Source organism: Camelus dromedarius, chromosome 2 (assembly GCF_036321535.1).
Source record: "Camelus dromedarius isolate mCamDro1 chromosome 2, mCamDro1.pat, whole genome shotgun sequence".
Taxonomy (NCBI): Eukaryota; Metazoa; Chordata; class Mammalia; order Artiodactyla; family Camelidae; genus Camelus; species Camelus dromedarius.
The window spans coordinates 93,072,497-93,096,428 of NC_087437.1; the positions used below are offsets into that span (position 1 = coordinate 93,072,497).

Here is a 23,932-nt window from a genome sequence, read left to right on the forward strand (position 1 = left end):
GGAGGACGGTCCATTGTAATATATTTATATACACATTTTATATATATATATGTAAATACCTATACATAAATATGAATACATATACAATGATTTTTAAGAAACTCTTCCACCCTTTAAAAACAAATAAAATCATTGTATGCAAATTATTTTTAAAAAACCTATTTCATATTCTCAACATTATAATACATGTTTATTCTAACTTGAGAAAGTTTGAACCATCAGCTTTAGTATAACAAATATTTAGGTAGCTTATCATGAATTTTTCACCAAGCTCTTTTAAAAATAAAAGAAATGTGCATACATGAGATCTTTCCCGTGTTTCACCAGCTCACCGTCAGCATAGAAGGTGACTACTGGAAAATCCATGAAGTTGATGCTAAAGCACGTGCCTCTCCTGCATTGTTTCCCATTCTGTGTAGTCACGTGTTATTCTGTATAAATCACAACTGTTTAGCACCTTCCTTTGCGTTTATCTCTGTGACTTTTATTTCTATAGGCACTCGTTGGGGATAAGTCGCTGGCATTTTGGTTGATGGATGCTGAAATGTATACCAACATGAGTGTCCTGACCCCATTTACTCCAGTTATTGATCGTGGAATACAGCTTCATAAAATGATCCGACTCATTACCCATGCACTCGGCGGAGAAGGCTATCTCAATTTCATGGGTAAGTGTGAGTTGGACACACACCCCATCTATGTTTAAAATGTTAACTAATATCATACATGACATAAATCATGTAGAATATTTTGGTTTGGCAGTTTAGGTTTAAAATAGAAAATTACAACTTTATTTCTTTAAAACAATGTCATGGGTAAACCGTAGAAATTAAATTACTTTAAAATTATTGTTATACTAATACATGATGCAAAAGTAATCTAATGGCTGGTATTTTATTTACTATTGTTGTCAGTAAATAGGGTGAACTAATTTTGAAAATAGAGTTAGTATTCTGAATTTGATCATTCTGAATTAATTTTATTATTTTGGTGATGCACATAGAACATAAGAAAGATATAATTATCATGTCATAATATATTGAGCTAATATTGTTAGTCTTTTTTGAGGTAATTGTATACCAGTATATCTGTATTATAAATGTGGAAACCAAGGCCCAAGATACTGTTTATATTTATTTAGAAAATAAATATTTATTTAGAAAAATAGGAAACATGAATATTCAAATGTCATTGTTGTCTGAAGGATCTTGAATGATAAAGCGTAGAAATCAACTAATACCATTTTCTGTTCTATTTGGTCAACTTTGACCATTTGAATTTTAGGAAATGTCACCAGATTTTAGGCTAGAGAGAGGTAGAAAGACTGGGAAATGCATATAAGAAGCTGACTTGTTTTTCTACAATTAAAGTCTTAGAGCTTCAGATTAATTCATTTCTACTTGGAAATTTTTATTAAAAAAAAATCTCAGATTGGACTTTTAAAAGCCTCTAAAGCCTCTTTTGTTTGCTAACTTGAGGTTAGGAAACCAAACCCAATAAACTACTCACCAGATTTCACCTGTGCAACCTGTACCTGTCGGTGCATTCCTCTCAGGTTCACCAGAATTTGTTAATATTCCCAGCTCTCAGAAAGTGGCCTTCATGACCTATGCGACTACACTTTGCCATCCACCACCAGGCTGGGCTTCCTGGGTGGACTTTGCAGGCATTGTATCCATAAGAAAAACCAGCCTCAGTTCCTTAAAAGCAACTGGTCCTCCCTGACACAATGAACACCATTCACAAATATGGCCTTTCCAGTATGGCCTTAGTTACATAATCAATTTATTCAGTTATATCCTGATGAAAAGGTGGAGTCTATAAGCCATGTAAATAACTATGTCACCGTGTGGAGCAAGGAGAACTGGGGGTTTAGTGAGAAAATTATAAATGTTTTATTTCATTTCCAAAAGCAGAGTTTATTAAATTGTTATAGTGTAGGGATAGATTAAAAAGAAAATGAAGGGGCTTCCTTTTATACTTGGAAACTCAAACAACTTTCCAGATAGAGAACCAAAATCAAATAAGATCTCTGAGTTCACACTGTCAGTCCTATGTCTTTAGTTCTTAAGCCCACTGCATCCTTGAATTCTAGGAATCCTATCTTGGTTTACTGCTTTAGTCTAGAAGTTGTGTTAGCTCAAAAGCCTGTACCTCAGAGCTGAGAGCATCAGTAGTTTGAAGGACCAAAGAGAGACCTTTTCCTGAGACTGTCCTTTGTTGAAGACAGTTCTAGCTTATAGCATATAAGAGAGCTTCAGAGTAAAACAAATCTACAGATGACAGTGACTTAATCACCCTAGTTAATTTAATATTGATAACTTTCAAATAAAAAAGGTATGATGAAAGTTCATAATGCGAACTATTCCTGAGTCTTGGAAAAAGGTAAGAACAGATCATAGACAGCTAGTACATTAACACATCTCCAGTAACTTCATAAACTTTATGAAATATTTATATTCATACCACCTTAACTGTTTACATTCATCCTAGGGCTATCTGAGCTTCTATTCTGTTTTGGAAACTCTTCCCATGGAACTTTTAATAGTATCACAATAAATAAATGTAATTATTTCTAGCATCTCTCTGTAAGGTCTGTAAATTGACCATATTTGTGGTATCTAATATCATTTTGAGACTATTCTTTGATGTAGGACTCGAAGACCTTTTGAAGTTTTACCCTTACTTTTGTCCTTCAAATGTCTTATAATGTTTAACTCTAAGATAGTATTAAAAAAAATTCCTTCTGTCTCAATATCTTATCTAAATCTAGTATTTCTCTACTAAGTTTAAAATTAGTAATCTCCAAAGGCTCCATAATTTCTGATACTGATGTTGTTTTATGAAATTTAATATTTCCCTGTGAGCTACAATGGGTTTAAATATTTTTTTCCACTTTCTGATCATGTCACTCTCATGCCTAATGGCTTTGATGACTACAGTGTCCTCCAGCTGACCCATGAGCCTCACATGAAAGGTCTCCCGAGGGTCTCCCCGTTGATTGCTCTGCCCCAGCCAAGCAAGCCTTCTTCCAGTTCATTGAATGTATCAACCTCCTTCCACTCTGAACTCTGTACATTTCGCTGTTCTCCCCTCTTGGAATCATTCTACTCAAACATCCCCTGCCATTCCTGACCAAATTCTTTATCTGCATATCTTACTTCCTTAGGGAAGCCGTTTCTAAATCCTCAAAGTTCACTAGTTTTACCTATGATTCATTTTATATTACCCTATACTTACCTTTTGTGACACTTAACAAAGTAACATTTTTTAAAAACCTGTTAAATATATGACTGCCTTGATATTTTTAAAACTCAGTGAAAATAGGGGCCATCTGTATCTTATTTACTATTATATCTCCAGGAATTAGTAGCAACTAGCGCGGTATCTAGGACATCACAAGACTTTCCCATTTTCCTGAAAAAGGAGATTTTATACACTTATATATATGTATATGTATTATATATAATTGTAATATTTTTAGCAATAATTCATTAGCTGCAATCACCAGTTGTAATTTTAAGCAAAGTTATTTTTTTCAAGTGGCTTGTAAGAAATTAATTTTTATCAACTTAAGAAATTCAAGACCGAGGAGCAATCTGTTTGTTTACTTCTGTTTTAGGCATTTTTTAAACTTGTTAGCTTTCTGGAGTTTTATTTTTATTTAGCTCTAGTAGAGAAAGGATGAGTTAAAAGAAGAATCTCACAGAAACACATTTTGTAGTTTTTCATTAAAATATGTTTACATAAATTTGTCAAGTATTTAAATATGTGTTCTATTTATTAAAAATCATTAAGATCACTATGGATTTCCTCACAGTGATACCAGTTTAGCTGATTTATTTTGTTTTTGTGTTATATACTCCTAATTTTGAGTTTCAAAAATTTCTTTCATTCTGGTTAAAGCAGGGGAATATTTGCTATGATTTTTTTTTTATTTGCTAGGTTATTTAAATTTATTATGAATAAATAGGTTTATATTTCCTGTTCTTCTGCCATATCATTATATGAAAGAGGAGCAGGGATAGCTAAATACATTTTATATTTTTACGACACTGATCATAAAAGAGCTATAATGATAAAGAGTAATAAAAGTAAATTTATATTGACATACATTCTCTGTTTTCTAAAATACTTTTACATGCATCATCTAACTTAATCTTCATAAAAATTTTCTTTTTCTATACTGTCTTAGTTTCAAAGAAACATAGGGTAAAAGAAGAGTACTCAGGTATCAATGTAGATGTTCCAAGTCCCATTTTACTAAAACTGCAGCTCGGAGAGCAAGAAGGACATGCCTAAGGTTGAACAACTAGGGAACGACAGCTGATCCATTGTCTTTTTCTTCTATTTCCAGTTGGAGAAAATTAGGGAAAAAATTATTAGATCAATGTGTAGAGTAGCTACCAAAGTATGGTTAATACGTATTTTTTAGAGACTAAGGGTAGAGCGTAGTGGTTAAGTAAAGGACCTGGGTGAGGACCCGAGCTATTAGCTCTGTGAGCTGAGTGGATTGATCATCACTCTGTGCTTTTGTTTGCTCAGTGATGGAAGGGAGCCATGCCTGCCTCAGAGGGTTGTTTTCAGGGTGAAATGATTTAATACGCACGCAAGACTTAGAATATTGCCAGGCACATAGCTCATTGTTAATGTTTATTTAAATTTAATTTAATTTTAAGTGAAATTACTTCTACTATTTTTTAATATTGTTAGTTATTTCATTAAATACATGGGTCCTAAATGCTGAGGTTATAATTTCATCTAACAGTTTCTTTAGAATCTTATCTGGTGATATATTGTTTAATGTAAAAGTTTCTTAAAATATTTAATTCATTTCTTCTTGAAAACCAGTAAAGGTGATAACTCCTTGTTAAAAACCAAATGACATTTTCCTAGGTGATATTAAATGGTTAATTATACAGAAATTAAGCCATTTCTATAATCAGTCTCACTAAGAGTAAATATTACTTTTTTTTTTTTTTGGTTTTTAACTCATAGTGACGTCTACTGAATGTTGCTACTAAAACATCTTACTTAGCTTTCATTATGAGGAGATCTGACGGTCACCTCAATTCTCATTTCTAGGATAAGCCAATATCCTATTAATCAGTTAACATTATGTATTATGTGGTTTCTGTGTATGAGTGTGTGTGACCTTTGGATAAGCTTAGTATGTTTTTCTGGCATACTTGTGCACAGATGTATTTCACACAGAGAGGAGGAGGAGGGAGGGAGATAGAGAAGGCAGACTGATATAAGGCAAGTTCAGTGAATTTGAGATATACATCAATTTAAACGATACATTTAATATATTCATAATACATTCTAGAATGTGTTTTAACACAATTTATAAAATTCCTTCATGCTTCAGACATTTATATGTACATACTAAGTACCAGGTATTGCTAAGTGGTGAATATTCCTAGGTGAAAAATAGTTCTTACCCTCAAGGTCTCAAAATCCAAAAGGGAGTAGGGACAAATAAGCAGACGAGTATCTCTATACTAGTACACTCACTGGATACAGTGATAGAGATAAGCAGAGAATGTCATGTAAATATGTAGGAAACTGTGGTAGGAAATTAGATTGTTGTTGGAATTTATGTGCTGCTTCCACCAGACAAACTTAGAAGACTAGAAAGGCACAAGAAAGTCATACAATGAACTCAGTAAAAGTCTGAGTAGGACTGAAGCAGTGGAGTGAGATTTAAAGTCAGTCAGGAATATTAAACTTCAAAAAAATGAAAAAACTGGGGCCTGAGGAAGTCAATTTAGAGATCATTCATTGATTGGCAAGTTTAATGAAAAACTGTGATTTTCAATCACTTTAAAATACCATGAACTCTTCAGTAAAAAGGCTTCGTATTGATTGATGGTTGAATAGCTTTATGGTTTATTTGTTCCTCTATTTATAGTATAAAGTGATACAGATTAGAAATATGAGATGTGATTATTGATAATCTATATGGATATGTCTTTACTATTTTTATAATTAGTTTAATGTTTGATTGATGGTTAAAAATAAATGTAGGATGAAAACCATTTGCTTTACACATAGGATGACCTCAGTGAATACACATGTTGCAGGCACACCTCCTTTTGCTGTGCTCCACTCTATTGTGCTTCACAGATAATTACATTTTGTACAAAATGAAAGTTTATAGAAACCCTGTTTTGAGCAAGGCTATGGGCACCATTTTTACAAGAACATTTGCTCACTTTCTATCTCAGTCCCAATTTTGGTAATTCTCACAATCTTTTAAACTTTTTCATTATTGTATTTGTTATGGTGATCTGTGGTCAGTGATCTTTTTTATTGAAGTATAGTTGATTTACAATATTATCTTACTTTGAAGTGTACAACACAGTGATTCAATATTTTTTTAGATTATACCCTATTTAAAGTTATTATAAAATAATGGCTATGTCTCCCTGTGTTTTACAATGTATCCTTATAGCTTATTTATTTTGTACATAATAGTTTGTGTCTCTTAATCTCCTACCCCTATTTTGCTCCCCACTTTCCCTCTCCCCACTGGTAACAACTAGTTTGTGAGTCTATTTGTTGTATTTTTTTATATTCATTTGTTGGTTCTGCTTTTTAGATTCCACATGTAAATGATAACATTGAATATTTGTCTTTCTCTGACATTTCGCTAAGCATAATACCTTCTAGGTCCATCCACATTGCAAATGACAGAATTTCATTATTTTTTATGGCTGAGTAATATTCCATCTCTGTGTGTGTGTGTGTGGTGTGTGTGTGTGTATTTATATCACAGTTATCTATTCATCTGCTGATGGACACTTAGGTTGCTTCCATATCTTGGCTATTACAAACAATGCTACTGTGAACATTGGGATGCATGTATCTTTTCAAATTAGTGTTTTCATTTTCTTCATATATATGCCCAGGATTGGAATTGCTGGATCATGTGGTAGTTCTGTTTTCAGTTTTTTGAGGAACCTCCATACTGTTTTCCATAGTGGCTGCACTAATTTGCAATCCCTTCAGCAGTGTACTAGGTTTCCCTTTTCTCTACATCCTCGCCAACATTTGTTGTTTGTAGACTTTTTGATAATAGCCATTCTGACAGGTGTTTGGTAACCACATCATGGTTTTGACTTGCTTTGATGTTACTACCACAACTTGCCAAAGACTCAGATGATAATTAGCATTTTTTAGCAATTAATATTTTTTATTTAAGGTATGTACATTGTTTTTAGTCGTAATGTTATTGCACACTTAATAGACTACGATATACTGTGAACATAACTTTTATATGCATTGAAAAACCAAAGAATTTGTGCAACTTTATCACAATATACACTTTACTGAGGTGGTTTGGAACTGAACCCACAATGTCTCCTGGGTATGCATACACTTGTACGTAAATAAACTTCTAAAGCAATTCATAGGAGAAGAAAATGGAGATAATGGTATTTTTTTGCCCCATTTTTCTGGTGATTATCTGGTTATCTTGGAGGTGCTACCTTTTTCTAATCCAGTCTACTTCGGCAGAGGGAGTGGTGGTGTGCCCTCATCATGTGACACATCAGGAGTTACTGTAGAGAGGTGTGGTACGGCGGGCAAGTGGGTTACTATGTCCAGTAATACAGTGCCAGGAAAAAACACCAATACTAACACTGCAGTATTAATTCCAGGTACAATTAACCCTTGAACAACACATGTTTGAACTACAAAGATCCTTTTCTTTAATGTAATGTTTTATTTCTTAAGATAAAAGGAATCTGATATTTTTTATTGTTATCCATGCTGCTTGTGATGTAAGATAACTATGTGAATTCCATGGTGGTTGTTTTCAGTAAGGATGTTAAAATACTCAGCAGTCAGATTCCCCTTGTGTGGGTTAGGCGTGTCTTCTTATACGTGAATATTTTTCAGTGTTAAATACTACACTGCTACACTGCACGTGGTGGTTGAATCTGTGGATGTGGAGGAACCGAGGATATGGAGGGCCAACTATAAGTTAATTGCAGATTAACCCTCTCCTTGTTCAGGAGTCAACTGTAATACCAAAATAGTGCATTGATGGTATTTTTTTTTTATTAAATTCCTCTTAGAGGTCTAGAAAAAGAGAAGTGAAATATTTAATTCATTTAAAATATAAACACGTACAAACATTTTAAAATGGCAAATAAAGCATAAATTAAAATCTGAGCATTAAACAAATATCTTGCTGATTTAAAATATTGGCAGATAAAGTCGAATGTAATCCTAAGAATCAGCTATCTGAACAAAATGATGAAAATTTAATCATACATTTAAAAACTAAAAAAAAATTTGTAATCATTTTTAAAATTTGAATTTAAAAAATAAAGTGCATTAAAGTGTTGTCATCACTGAGTTAGTACCAAATCAGTTTCCATGAAAAATTTTCTGGCTCTTCAGAAATCTCCTTGTAGTCCTATCCTAGACTGGGCAGTGGTAAGGAGAAAGTTACACTGGACAGATTACTCCAGATATTTTCTTCATTTTCAGGTAATAAATTGTCTTATCTAATAATTTTGGGGATGGTAGGTAAGGACTGCAGTCTTCTACAGAGCTTGTTGCCAGTTTTGTTTCAAAGAAAGTTGTTTTGGTTTCCCTCCTTAATTTGACTCCATTTTCTTTAGTTTCATCATATATTGATAGAGATTCAAATGCAGAGTGACCTGAATTGTTTTCAATACTGTCATGTTCATATTCCACTTGTTCAGAAAGCCTTTGAACTAAAATATCTTGCAACAGAAGCTTTGCCTTCGCGGTTGTCATTTTCTCCTTCCTCTTGGGGATGCTATGTTATAGAAGAACATTTTCTAAATGAGTACACCTTCATTCCACGTGAAATTTTAATGCTTTATATAACTCTCTGGGTATATCTCAAAACATAAATGATTCAGATTTCTCATTTAAAAAATACTGAACTAGCAGAGTTAAATCAACATAACTGGCAATGCCTCACTACTATAATACAGCATGATTGTCCAGAAAGCTGAAAACTCATGTTGTAGTCATAAAACACATTCCCCATGACATCAGCTATTAATGCATAAAACTGAAATGTCACAAATAATCTGGAATCAACAGGACTCACTGAGGTGTTCACTCATTTATTTATTCATTCATTTAATTTAAACTCATTGTTTCCATGTCAATTTCTGGGTATAAGTACAGCGTGGTTGTAACTGGAGTTGTGTGAAGGCAAAAAAGTTCATGCTTGATAGCTTTTATAGTACCAGTGAGGACATCATTTGAGAGTGGAGGGAGTAAGAGACGTTGGAGAAAAAGGTGAAAGTATGAAATAGACATCTTCAGGTGTGAGAATACTAGAGAACCAGAGTAGGATATCTAGGTAATATTAAATGTGCGTTGGAGATTTTTAATCAAGATTATATATTGAATCAGCCTTTTGGCTGGGTGACTTTTTTTTTTCTAGAAGGCCATGGTTGATCAAGGGTTGAAATTTTGTCAGGCATCTGTCAAAAAGAGGGAAGGATTTTGAAAGCATTAGAAAATAAGCGATATAATACAGAACCAATAAATCACTGGTTCTCAAAACTGCACACTGAAATGATCTGAAGAGTTTCAAAATATACTAGAAATTGTGATTGAATTGGTCTTGGCCGTAGCCTGGCCTTTGGAAGTTTTAAAAGACTCCTTCAGGCTAGGAAGTAAAGAGAATTCCAGGAGGATATAAAAGATAAAGGAAAGTTCTCTGGCTCTAGAAGAGAAATCGTAGAGGGCATGGTATGAGGATGTAGGAGGAAAAGAAGGGAAGTTGGGATGGAAGATGAGTATGTGGTGAGTCCACCCGTCAGTGAAGGGCCAATGAGGGACCAGGAGGCTGGACTTGAACTTCTCAGAGCCAACAAGGCAAACAGGAATGGGGCTGCTTCTGGAGTTTTCCTGGTCGGTATTGAGAAACTCTCTCAAATATACTTTTATCAACAAATAAAATTTAAATGAGAAGCCTTTTCTGCTTTTCTATATTGTTTTCTCTATAAACAAACTAAAATCATGACCTTAGAGTAAACTAGTTTTTTATTAATAATGTGGGTCATCTGATATGTGTACATATGTTTTTATTACTTTCTTGTTTAGGAGTCTCATTACCACAGTGTTATTTCTCATTTCTTTAATGAGTGATACCTGAGGAGAAAGAGACATAATTACAAACTGGCAATTTTCTCTCTCAGCAGTATTATGAAATTTCCACTACTAAAGTTGAAGGATTTTCTCAATATGATTATATTGTATTTTGACATTTGAAATTCTGTGGGACATTCTTTAATGAATATGTTACATTCTCCCTGAAGCCACAGGGAGAGTTGGATGGATTTTGTGTCAGTCTGCATTTAGTGATAGCTACATTATACTTCAGTGTAAAATGTGTGCTTCTACTTCACATCTTCCATCTGTGATTGTTTAGTGTCAAACTTGTAAATTCTTCTTTTTTCCAAGAGATAGGAATACAATAAAAATTTAAATGTCTTCCCGCTAAGTGCTGGAATTGAAGCAGTTATAAGAAGACAAAATACACTCTGCCGAACAGTAGGAGTGCTAATTTTTGGCATTTTCTCTTAGCTTGTTGAGGCAAGTTTACTGAATGTAGCACCGCTAGGAGAGGTCTATAAAACTGAGCTGTGAAAAACTGCAATATTCTCAATATGAGCTGTTGCAAATGGCTTGAAGCCCTGGTAAAATGCTCAGAGACACAAGGAGAATCTATTTTAAATGGCGTAGACTTAGAAGTAATGGCCCTGATTTGATTCACAACGCACTGATAACCAATTTGGGCTGGCGTTTAATGAGAACTTACCACGAGTATGACATTGTGCTCAGAGTTAAGGAGGTGCCACTGCAGTTACCTGGGGAGCTTTAAATCCTGAAGCCCAAGCCCCATCAGTCTTTCAAGCCTGAGTCAGTGAGCTTGAAGCTGTGGCACAAGTTGTTTTTAAAAAATCTCACCAAGTGATTTTAATTTGTGGAGATACAACATAGAGATCCGCTGACGGGAGGGAAATGCAGAAATGAAAGGTGGGCCAAAGACAGATCCAGATGGTGCTGGAATCACTGGAGGTGGCTGATTGGCTCACCTCTCCCTCTCCCCCACATGATTTAAACACCCTTGTCAGTACTGGAAATGTTCCTTCTGCCAGATTAACTTTCCCAAAAGAACCTTCAAATCCTTGCTGATCATAACCTGGGAGAAGAGTCACTTTACAGAAGCTCCACCTTAACCTATTGGAAAAGGTTTCTGATGTAACTCACCCCTAGTTGTCCGTAGCCCACTCACGTTGACCAGATTGACTACGTCACACCCTTTACAAATAGGAAAAGTTTCTACTAATGATCTGGATTTTGAGAGGAAATAAGAAGCAACTGAACCTATATGTCCTGAATTCTCTCAGTCTTGATCTCAGAGCAGGACACCTGCATGGGCCCTGCGTATCTTTTGGAATATGTATGGCTGTCAGTGGTGTCAATGTGTGTGGTGTTACTGACTCTTCCGAAACTACTCTTCAGCTGGGCTGATCTCCTACTGAAGTCCCAAAGAAAGGAGTTAGAGCAACGGTATGAGAGCCACTGTGGTCTTTATCCATCTAAGCAAGGTCTGCTACGCTATGGTCCTTTGCCTCTAGGCCTTTTGTATCAGAAACAAGAATTTTTCTCTCTTTGGTTTATTTCTCTAAAACTGCTTCATAAATTGGGATATTAATTACTAATGTTGGTTCAGTTGTTTATTTTCATTAGAGAGACTTGTAGGGAAAGTAAAATTCTTTTTCTGTACAAAAGTCTTATGAATTTTGGGCCAAAGCCTACCGTCTAGGGCATTGACTTTTGTCCTAGAGAATGTATATCATCATAGCACCATAAAGAAAAAGAATTTCCACACATGAGAGGCACTTGTTTTCCTTTCCATCTCTGTCTCCTCAAGGTAAGATAATCATAAGTAGGAACTTCAACTTGTATACTGTGTAGCAGATTTCCTAATCTAATGAAACAATAAAGTAGGCCTGGATCTTAAAGTAAGTCCCAGTGAAAAGAGCACAATTTTTTCTAAAGTTAATACCATAATTCTTTGCTCTTAAAAACACACAAACACACACACTATATATATATACTTGGTGTGTATGTGTATATATATATATAATATATGATGTATGTTTTATTTATTTTCACATATATGTGTATGTGTGTGTGTGTGTGTGTGTGTGTGTGTGTGTGTGTGTGTGTATCACTGAATGTTCTCACTATCTACAAAGCTCTGGATTAGAAAGAGACCCATAATATATAAACCTGTCCAGCTCCATTGTTGAGTTGTAGATGGTTGAGTTTGCAGAATGGAGGAACTATGTACTCTAACATTATTTAGAAACGTACAAATCCCGTCAAGCCTTCTTCATTGCTTTATTACTTGGCATTTAAAAAAAAAAAACTCCAGAGCCTCACGTCATGAGCTTCAGTGTCCCACAGCAGTATCCTCAAAATTCAGGGAGTCAGCTAGGTTCAGGATCCTCTGTCAAATTGCTCATCTTCTTAAGGACAGAAAAATAGGATGTAATCCTAGGACATGTGAGTCAAGATAAATTCATATATAATGGGCATCATACATAGCCCTGAATTCCTAATTTTGTTGTATCTTCAACTAAGCCTCCCCATGATCCAATCCCAGAGTCCCACCTGAATGATAACCTTGATTTATTGGTGGAATCTGCCTAAATGAGATACCAATAAATGAATAAGCATCCTGTTCTCCGCCACTGGTCCCATGGCATGAGTTTTCTTTACTTTCATGATATTTCTGCTGTGGTATTAGGCTCTTGATTCATTTCTCGCCCTCACTAATTCTCTCCTCTCCAGTTTTACTTTAAAGTAAGTCTTGTTTTTCGGCTCACAGCCTTTTAGAACTTCTCATAGGCTTCTACAGGTCATCAGGAAACCCACAGATCTTCCTTCCGAAAACGATTGATCAGAGAGTTTATTTTAGGCTCTGAGGCTGAATGACTGACTCTTCCAGTATTATTCAAGTAGGCTGTAAAGATCCTTTTAACCACAGGATGCAAAAGTTGTTTGATTTTATACTACTAGAGCTGGTGAGCTGCATGTATGGTTGTCATCTCTTGGAATGTGATGGTGACTGCTCTAAACACAACTAATCTGCTCTGGCAACCTTTCTTCTGAGCAACTTTCTGGCAGGAGATAGGATTTAGAAGGCGAATTTCTCTGCCTCTAAAACTTTAGATTCTTATCTGAGTTTTACCTCTCCATGCCAGCTCACTCCCCCAAACAAAGCAGGATGGTGAAATATACTCAACTAATCTCAGTTAGTAGAGAGATTAAATTCCTTAGAAAACACAGTAATTTTTTATTTTTCCTTTCTCACTAGAGAAACATAGATTTCTCTTTGGGAATATATTTTCCTTGAGGGATTAAGGAGATGCATATTATTTGGGTGACTTGTCTTAATTCTTTGTGCATACTATTCGAAAAATAGTTATAATATCCTAAATATCTACCCTGAGCAAGGTAGTGCTATAAATACTTTACGTATAGTATCTTAACCTGAGTTACAACCCTAAGAGGTTAGAATGATTATCTTCATTTCACACATGAGGAGAATGAACGGTTTAGTGGCTTGTTTAGATTAATACAAGAGCCAGAATTTGAGCCCAGTCTGTCTGCCTCCAAAAGACCGCTTGATATAAACTAATTTATTATTCCTCTTTTCCCCTCGGTGAGGGGGCAGGGCTTGTTCCAAGGCCGCCTTGGATACCAAAGTCCAAGGCGGCTCAAGTCCCTGTGTAAAATCACATAGTGCAGTCAGCTCCCTGGCTTCCACAGCCTGGGATGTGGAGGGCCAACTCTGCTGTTATTTTACCTGAAATGTATGCCAAAATTGTCAGTGATGTTGGCAAATCTCTAGCTATAGACGTCCCTCTGGAGGAGATGAGTCAAAGAGGAATGTAACAAACCAAATTTCATATTGTGTGGCGATCTATGAGATAAATCAAAGAAGAAAGTAACATTCTCAGATTTCAAGCCTGAATTTGAAATGACTTGTTAGTCCTCGTTCTACAGTGATTCAGCACCTAACTGCCATGTCAGACACCAGCCTGGGACCTGGCTAACGGAAGACGTAGGCATTAGCTCAAGGAGCCCCCTGTCCAAGGAGGGGAGGAGACTGACGAAGCCAGACAGAAGTAGGTCTGTTAGATGATAAATGTCACCTTCCAGATCTGCGCTGAGCGGTGTGAGTCCCCCAGGGAAGAACACTGAACTGGTACTCAGGGGAGGGAGTGGTGGGCCACCAGGAAAGGCTTACAGCAGGCAGGGGGTTAAGTTTCAAGTGCCCCTTCTCTCTCTGTCCTGATTCTCCGTGACTGTCCCCCACTGGAACAGTGACTAGGGAAAGCTAGGCAGGTGAAATAGAATGAGGGACATACTAATTTAGAATGTGGATGATGAGAGAGAAGCCAGGTCATAGAGAGCTATTGAAGGGTTTTCAGGAGATTGACATTGTCAGATCCACGGTATAGATATGTTACTCGACTGAAAATGTGAGAGATGGATTTCAGGGGCAGTCACCTCCAACTAAATATAGCACTGCAAGATCCTCTGCCCCTGGAGTTCTTTAAAACGGGTCTAAAATTGTAGGTCTCAGTTCTTTCTATACTAGTCACATCAATCAATAAGTTGGATATATCCCTCGTGGATGAGTTCAAAGTCATTTTCTTCATTTTTTTTTAAATAAGATTTTTCTGAAGATTATGAGGAAAATAAAGCTACCGTTTTCCAGAGCCATGGGAATACTAGGATCCCTCTGATTATTCCCTCAAATAAAAGACACTTAATTGTTAATTCTGCCTAAGTTATGTGGTGTAAGGATAAAAATATCATTACATTATTTAGGTAAATCATGTTTACTGAATATCTCCAAAGTGATCAAGTAATAGTACTTGAATACCACTTTTTGTTCTGTGTGGACCATAGATATGTTTCTTTGAATGTACAAGTTGGAATCAACCTCTGCATTTTATTTCATAATTCAGAAATGATCCAGGTACTTGATTTAAGCAGTTTTAAAAATATAAGGTAGTATAGGTATAGCTCACATTATGAAGTAACTGTCATTTAGAAAAGTTTTCTTTCATTTCAGAGTTTATAAAATGAATGACTTGAGATACATTTGAAAAATGTATTATTTTAAAGAATTCGGTAACATGGCAAAGAATTACCACCTGATTTATCTTTCAGGAAAACATTTTCATATAATTAAGTTGCTTAAAGTAAGTTGTACCTGTAGAAGTGTAAATTACAAATTTAAAAGAAAGACAGCATAACTTTTAAAGCATAAGCAGTTGATAAACTATATTATAAAAAAGCCTACAATACAATAGTTCTCTGCCCTTTATAAACATATTTAGGAAATGTATTGAAAATTAACTAAAAAGTTTATGCTATTAAACTTTAAAAATGTCAACTTTTAGTTTTTATAGAGGAATTTCATAGCCTGGGAGAAACAGCCCAGAAACAGCTTTGCATCTTTGTTCACCATTGTCTAATGGACCCTTATGAGTTATTTTTAGTAAAAATTAATGATAGATATTTGAGCTCCACCAACACACACAAAATCACCATTCATTTTAAAATGCACTGGAATGACCATTTGGGGATGATAAGATGACAGACATAAAAATTTGAAAACCTAGGTAATCCACACCTTTTCAATATTTTAATCATATATGCATTATGATTATATAAAGGTCGTAAGTTAAATGTTCATGATATACTTGATGCCAAATTGGTAAGATGGGTAAGTAAATTTATTGTGAAGTTGTTATGCTGAGTTATTTTTATAGTTTCTTCTTACCACCCTAGTCAGCCTTAATAACACCTTTCCACAAACAAGAAGACATTCTGATATCTTGGATTATTCCAATATATTATCTCCAGTTTAGTAAGAAATTATCGATTATATTATGTGCTTCACATGTCAATTCACATTCATATTTTCTTTACTTTTTCTTTATTTAACATAAAAATGCTGAGCACTTTGAATAGTATTTTTAAAGATCAGCCTCTTTTATGCCTAGCTATAGACTTTAAAATAGTAGCATGACAGAACTTAATTATTACATGTTGTACAAATAAACATTTATGGTGCTGGTACATTTTGAAAAATCCATTTATTGACTTTTTAAAAGGCATTTTATTTATTAAAGAAAGGTCTTCTGAAAGCTATGTGAACTAATAGGACACTCTCTGTCTTTTAATTAGGAGACTTTTCAGTTGTGTGTGTGTGTGTGTGTGTGTGTGTGTGTGTGTGTATGGGCTCTCCTATAAATGAGGCCAAATACATATTAACAGAATAAATAAAAATAGTCAAACACGTTCTTCTGCTTGCAAAGTTGGAAAGTTACCATTCAGGTATTTGTTAGTCCTAATATTTTTAGAACCAGACTTTCCTACAGTTCCTAAAATGAGCTTGATGGGAATAAAATCCAGGGGGCAGTGATCCCATGGTCCAGCTAGGCTCCCTTTATGTAGTCTTTGAAGATGTTTAATCAAACAATTCCTTGACTACCTGATTCAGACAGCATGCACCTTCTGTACATCGAGAAGTTTGTGTGCACTTCTTTTCAGCAACATGCCTGTCTTTCTGGTTTCATAAACATGCCTGATTCATGCACTCTCAACATGGGTGATAGCACCCCAGTGGGAGTGAAAATTGATTGTTAAAGGAGGGCAAAAAATATCTTAGGTATTATAATAGTTACCCTGCAGAGCATCACAGCATATAGACACAGATACGCAGTAGATCTGCAGTATTTACATTTCATGGGGTGGAAACAGGGAAAAAAATATCTTAAAAGGCTCGTGTGTGTGTGTGTGTGTGTGTGTGTGTGTAGTGAGTGGAGGGCAGTTTTATGTGTGTGTGTGTGTGTGCAGTGGATGGGGGCAGTTGTGTGTGTGTGTGTGTAGTGGGTGGAGGGCAGGTGTGTGTGTGTGTGTGTAGTGGGTGGAGGGCAGTTGTGTGTGTGTGTGTGTGTGTGTGTAGTTGGAGGGGGCAATAGTACATAAAATTGAAAATACTGTATTATTTGTTGTAACTTCTGGCTCTTTTATTCCAGTGTTGCCCACTAGATTCTGTTTATCTCAAAATAGTATCTCAAGGATAATCATTTCAGTTTTCTAGTTTGATGTGTAGTTTCTACTTTTCTAGTAGACAAGTGAAATTTTAGTCATGGCTTGGCCATTCCCACATAACTAAATGTTCTTTTTGTAAAATAAAACAGAGACGTTGGCCTCATATTCTTCCTAAAAGTGGTATTAATGAGGGTTCTTATTCCCTTGGAAAATACTCCTCAAGTAGCTAGAAAAAGAAGGGATTTAAGTTTTAAATATTTTTGAAAGTGGAAAAAAAAAAGTTTTGAATGACCGCCAGCCTACTTCCAATTTAATTATTTTATTCTTGGCTTTTTTTTTTTCCCTTGCCAGTATATGCTGCCCCCAACTAAATGAGGGCAAGAGTTGCCTGAGCAAATATAACATCAAAGGCCAGACAGCTTATGATAAAGAATTGAAACTTTTACATTCTAATTTTTCTTTCTATAGACACCCATCATTTTTTGAGTAAAAGACAAGGATATCTGTTCATATTTAATTAGTTGACTTTAAGGTTACATGTTTAAATTGGAAACAATTCTAATATCTCTGTATTGTTATATGCATATTATGAAAATTATTTATTTTTGTTAATAAGAAAATAACATAATCATTATACACATTAACATTTAATATATTGAAATCCACTATATAGACAGTTTTGTTTCCTAAAATCTGTTTCTGTCTATGTAACTAACCATGAGTACACAAAACGCTTGCTTCCTTTTGAGTCAGAAACATTTTAATGTTTGTTTTATCATGAGAAGATTACTTGGAAAAGGCAGATACAATCATTATGACTCACCAATAGAAAAACAGAATTTTTGAATTTTAATAATTAGCAGAACATTTGCTGTTTTCTGACCCTTATCATAAGATATTTTATGCCAAGCAGTATTTACCCTACAACTTGATGGTGTACTCTAGTCACATCTAAATTGTTTTAAGTTGTAGTTAAATAAATGTCTCCTTTTATAGTAAGGCTAAACATACAATATCAACAGTAAGCACTGGACTGGAGACAGTTCTTTTTACTATGATTTTTATACACTTTCGTTTTATTTTGATAATCATAATGAAATAAATAGGAGAGGAATCTGAGAAACTATTAAAAACTTTTGCAACAGAGGTTACTAACCTGTGAAGCTAATTGGTATTTTTATCTGTTTCCATCTGCTTTGCCAGACTCCATTATATAGTTATGTGTGTTAATCCCTCTTTCTCACACTCAGACCCTTGTAGATCTCCTGCTGCCCGAGTCTCTACATTCGGCAAACTGGCTTCCAAGACCGTCATTGACCTGCAGGTCTCTGCTCCCACTTCCTCAACTCTCTTGATCATCTGGTTCCATCTGACGCCCCTTGTGTCTTCCTTCCCTGCCTTGTTTTATCAACCATGACCCTGCGTGTCCTTCACAATCTCCTTTTCACCTTGTTTCTCTTACATTGTACATATTACCTCAGGTGTCCTGGGTCTTCTTTATTTTTTTACCCTTACTCTTTCTTTCTCAGAAAGCTCATCTACTTCTAGGCTTTGGGCATCTCTTTAATGTAGATAATCCCCAAATCAACATCTCAAAATCAACCTTTTGTTCTAAGCTACACATGTAAATTTGGAAGCTGCCTGTCTGAGATCTTTACGTGGTATCTTGCTGGCTCTTCAAAGTCACTGAATCCAAAACTGGAATCATCCTCTCTACAAACCATAATGCCTTTTAATTTTTTTATTAGTGTCACCATCTCTATTCCAGTAACCATTAGATGAACTCTTAAGAGTCGTTTCAGTGGCTCCTTCCTCTTTCTTGTTCATGACATCCAGCCAGTAGCCAAGTCACAGCATCCTTATTCTTTATGTCCTTTTCCCTGTATACACTCCTACGTAATTTTCCTATGTATATTACATTTCTTTAAACTTTTAAAATTTATAAAGCATTTTTCTATGCATAATTTCACTTAGTACAGTCAACCTGCAAAGTCAGTATACTTTTTATCATTTTCATTTTGAGGTAATATAGCACAGTGGTTGAGAATTCAAGTTTGGAGACAGTCTTCCTCCCTGTATCACTGAATCTTTTGGTGCTTTACATTCATCATCTCAAAAATGGGTATTATAATGATACCTATTTTACTGAGCACTTGTAAGAATTAATACATTTAATGATGTGAAGTCTTTGGTATAATGCCTTGCATGTAATAAGTGTTTAAAAAGTGTAAGTTCTAACTATATTACAAATAAGGGAAAGTTACATAGCTTGAGGTTACATATTTTAAGTGATAAACTGAGTCCTAAAATCCATGTCTTTTGTGTCTATATCCCATGCTTCACCTGCAGTACACACATAATTTTGCCTATTTTTTAATTTCTATAAGAGAAATTATTTACTGAAGACTCTTCTAAATTATAGCCAGAAAATTATTTGAAAGCATAAAACTGTGCAATCAAATTTGTAGTTATATAAGTCAATTAGTAGAGTTTACCTCTTAGTAAGTTTTCACTCTGTGTTTCCACTATTCCTATAAAGTTTTTTTAGTGGATTGCGGGAATAACATTAAAGTCAATATGTATATATTCCTGGATGGTTGTTTAGAATGTCTGCTAAGTTATGAATATTTAGATATTCATGAGTCTTGACATCTGTCACTTGGAATGTTTAAAGTTTCTTTTTCCTCTGTGAAAAAGACATATTTAATGACTCTATGTAAAGTTTCAAGAAGTTTGGGGACAACTTTGACAGAGTTGTTATATACGTTCATGTGCCAGTTTGTATGTGACTGTTGTATTGTTCTGCATACTTATTTTAATATTTTTAGTATAATTAGAGTCTCTTAAATATTTCTTTACTCTTTGGGCAAGCTAAGCATTTATTTCTGAATAGTTTTCTTTATATTGTTTAAAATTTAATACATCATGTTCATTTCGGATAGTCACTATTTAAGACATGTTCCATGATCATAGCGTATTTGGTACTGTTTCCCTCTGTACTATATGTACTTCTAACCTAAAGAATGGAAGTTTACTTAGACATCTGTCACACTCTTAGGTTTTTCAGTACGTTAAATTCACTTAATTGTGTGTCTACGTGTACAAAATATTTCACCATATAAAGTAAAAATCACAAAACTGAGATGCTGCCATCTCCTACACAGTCCAGATCAAAGTTCCCAAACACACTCTCTAAGGAAGAAGGAAGAAGAACAAAAAGTGAACAATCACCATTGAAGTCCGCTCTTTAGAAAGAATCTTCACGTAATAATTCTGCTTGTATGTCATTGGACAAAACTTAGACACATAGCCATAAAGCAAAGTCAGGAAATGTCTTTTCTTGAAAACAGTTTATCTAGCTGAAAAAAAAAAAAAGAAAAGTTTCTTAGACTTAAGGAGAAATGTGTCTCTGACATAGAAGATAATGTTTAAGCTGGTTGTTGAAGAATGGACAGGATTTCTGGAGGCAAAAACAGGCATTACAGACCAGGGACTAAGTGGAGAGAAGATGGAGAGGCAAGACCCCTAACTGTGATCATATTGCTGTGGGTCATCTGGTTTGACTGCAGCAAGGTCTGTATATTGAGAGAGGAAGCTCCAAGGGAGAGCAGAGAAACTCTACTCGTCCAGGGACAAGTAATAGTGATGAGCATTGACAGATGGATTAGTGTAACTAATGAAATGAATGGATATGACAAAAGTCAAACACATGGCTGATTAAATTACTAGTTGCATTGCTTCATTTCTGTGTTCTTGTCTTTACCAAACTGTTTAATCTTATTAGAATTTTAGTTTTTATGGAAGTGCAGAGAATGGCTTAACCGTATGGAAGATTTTATAGTTTACCTGAATGAAGGAGGGTGGTGGTTTAGGTTGCATCAAACCTCTCTGGGAGACCCATGTGTCCTATTTCCAATGCCATTATTTTAAAGACATAGAGACTGTTTATGTGATTTTGAATCCTCCCTTTTAATGGCCTTCAAAGCCAGTTCATAGGCTAATTCATAACCTCACTGTCACATTTTTAAAATTCAAACTCAGTTTTACCCAGAGCAAAGGGCAACGCCTGAAGCAAGCAAGTACAAATACTGAGACCCTTTCTTCTTACTGGGGGAAGAAGTTCACAGTCTTTCCCACAAGCCACCGTGCTGCTCAGGAACTTTTTTCCTCATTTCTTTGGCACCAGTGGCCTGAGAAGAGGCAAGAGCTGACAGCAGGGATGCAGAAGAGGATAACTATCTGTTGGCAGGAACTTGGAGGGATGGAAGCATTGTCCAAAGGCAAATTGATACTGGTTCTTTGATTAAGTTATAAGCAAGTAGTTAAGTCTCTCTACTAGGGAGTTAGAGTTGCTGGCTACAGAAGAAAGGCTGTGGGAGATTGAAACTCAGAAAAGCTGTATCCAAGCTGTGCCTTGAAAGAGCCTTAGATTCTTTTACAGAAATACTCATCCAGCCTGGGAATGAATCCAGGATTGAGTTCAACGGATGTCAGTTACAGAGTATAGAGGATTTAAATGAACATTTTCTTTCCAATCTGACTTCCTGTGGTTCTGTTGTTCCCTTCTAAATGTGTCTGCTCAGCTCTTAATAATTCATTAGGGAAGTTCATTCATCTCTATTACTATGTATTTTTGATGTGAGCACAAGGACTTATTGGTAACATATCCTAAATCAGGCAACTTTTTTAGGGAAAAACAGCACAGTCTGACTCCACTACTAAATGTTTGAGTCTAAACCTAAAGTTAGAATAGCCACCAAACCATGTGTATAATCAATTTTATAATCAGCCCATATAGTTTTGGGTTTTGTATTCCTGTTTTCCTTTCTTGTTTTCTACCACCTAAAAAGGTGCGGAGTCTTTCAGTGGGTTCCCTAGTCACACACAAACCTTTCACACTTTTTACAAGGCTGCCCACTAGCAAATCATTTTCTAAGACATTTGTAACTACTTGCAAAAATATCTGAATTCAGTCAGGATTTTCTTAAAGAAGTCTTTTTCCTCCCATTTCTTCCTTAGTGAGATTTATCCCCCACTCCATGCCCTCCAAAGAATGTTTGAAGTCCTCTGCATCGTGCAGCATCAGAAAGCTTCAGAAAAAAAGCAAAAGTCCATTACTGTTGCTATCAATTTCCTTAAGAAAATCATATCTAGTTCTTAACAAATTATATTTGCATAAAAATAGCACATTTTCAATTCGGCCTCATTTGTTTCGTTCATTGTTTTATCCTTGGCTTGATCATACACTTACTTATTTTAAAACAAAACTGTGCCACAAAAATGGAATGTAGGTCAAAGTCTGTATAACAATATGAACCATTTGAAATTCTACTTCCCACCGGCATGGCATTCAGAGGGAAACCCCTGAGGAGGCCTCTGAGGAATAGAACTGAGGTGATCTGTCTGTTCCCTTCTGGTAAATAAACATCTCCCCATCCTTGATGGTGTGGGTATGCTCCTCTGTATCCATCGCCTTTCCACCCCAAAGCACTTTTGCCTTTTTCTTATGACCCTTATAAAGACCAATTTTGCAATTGGTTAAAAAAAAAAATTGTTAGGTGATTCTTTATCTGAGTCGCTGTGCTGTGAACTGGGTTATCAAAAAAAAGTAAGATAGAACTTTCTATAAGCAATATGTAACCTACTAAGGGAAGTAGATGTGATTTCCTTCATTTTTTTCTTTCCACACAGGTTTAATACGTCCTTGACTGTACTCTGTGCCTGCTAGTTGATAAGGCAGTAGGAATAACAGGTGAAAATATAGGATACCTACCCTCAGTCTAATAAAGAGACTGGCAAAAACAAAACAACAGATGCCAAAAAAATTACACTATTTAAATAATTGTTTTCATAAGGGGAAAAAAATTGTATTAAGTACTAGTGGAAGCACAAGCACTTCCCGCAGGAGTTCAAAAAGGCCTCGGGGACACCAAAAAGCCATAACTTGGAGGAGTAGTAGCAGAACATGCGGTGCACACAGGGAGCGCAGGTCGGTAATAAGTACACTTTATTTGTACCCTTGAGAGTGGAATTGGAAATACACTCTTACACATCATTTTATGGAGCTTTCATTATCTTCCCTACTGCCTGTACATGCATAATAGGTTTCTAGCTAATGTCATTCAAATCAAGTACCCAATGCCAGGTACAATGGAGAGAATACAGATGATCTCAGTTTGAATGCTAACCTTGATACTTTATACCTGCATCACCTTAGAAAGTCACATTACTTTCCTGATCTATTATCTGAAAATAGGACTAACAGCCCCCTCCCATACTGAGAGGACTTTGTGACTATTATTTGAAATAACTGGTGAAATTCTAGCACAGAGTCTGTGTATGTAGAGGGCTCTTGAGTAGTTAACTATTGCTTTTATTAATTTAATACAGATTTAGGATTACTTTATATTTCATTTACTTAACGTGTTTTTCCATTTTCTTGATTTAAATAAAAGCATCAAGAAATATATAATTACCTTTCAATATAATAATGCTCATTCTTTAGTATTTCAAATGACTGATTTATAAATGTGTCTGCCTTTATTCTACCGCACCTGTATGCAGGTAATATAAGTTACACTGATTTTGTACTTATGGACATTGATAGTTAATAATGTTTTTTTGTTTGTCTGCTTGTTTTATTTTGACAACCTTCTTATCAAAACACTTGACCTCAGCGTTTACTTCATCCACTATCCTGTGCCTTATTGATGGGAACTTACCACCCAAAGCCATTCTAATCATGTAGATAAGTGAAGGGATTGATGGGTTTGGCCAT

The 23,932-nt window shown here is 35.3% G+C and overlaps 1 protein-coding gene across 2 annotated transcripts in view; it reads left to right on the plus strand.

Annotated features, from left to right (window-relative positions):
* The window catches only part of GBE1 (1,4-alpha-glucan branching enzyme 1), a 243,316-nt gene that overhangs the window by 179,109 nt on the left and 40,275 nt on the right, over window positions 1-23,932 (plus strand). For both annotated transcript variants that reach the window (XM_031457686.2, XM_031457692.2), the window contains one exon: window positions 497-668. In XM_031457686.2, the coding sequence (XP_031313546.1) occupies window positions 497-668 (172 nt within the window). The remainder of the gene's footprint in view (window positions 1-496; window positions 669-23,932) is intronic.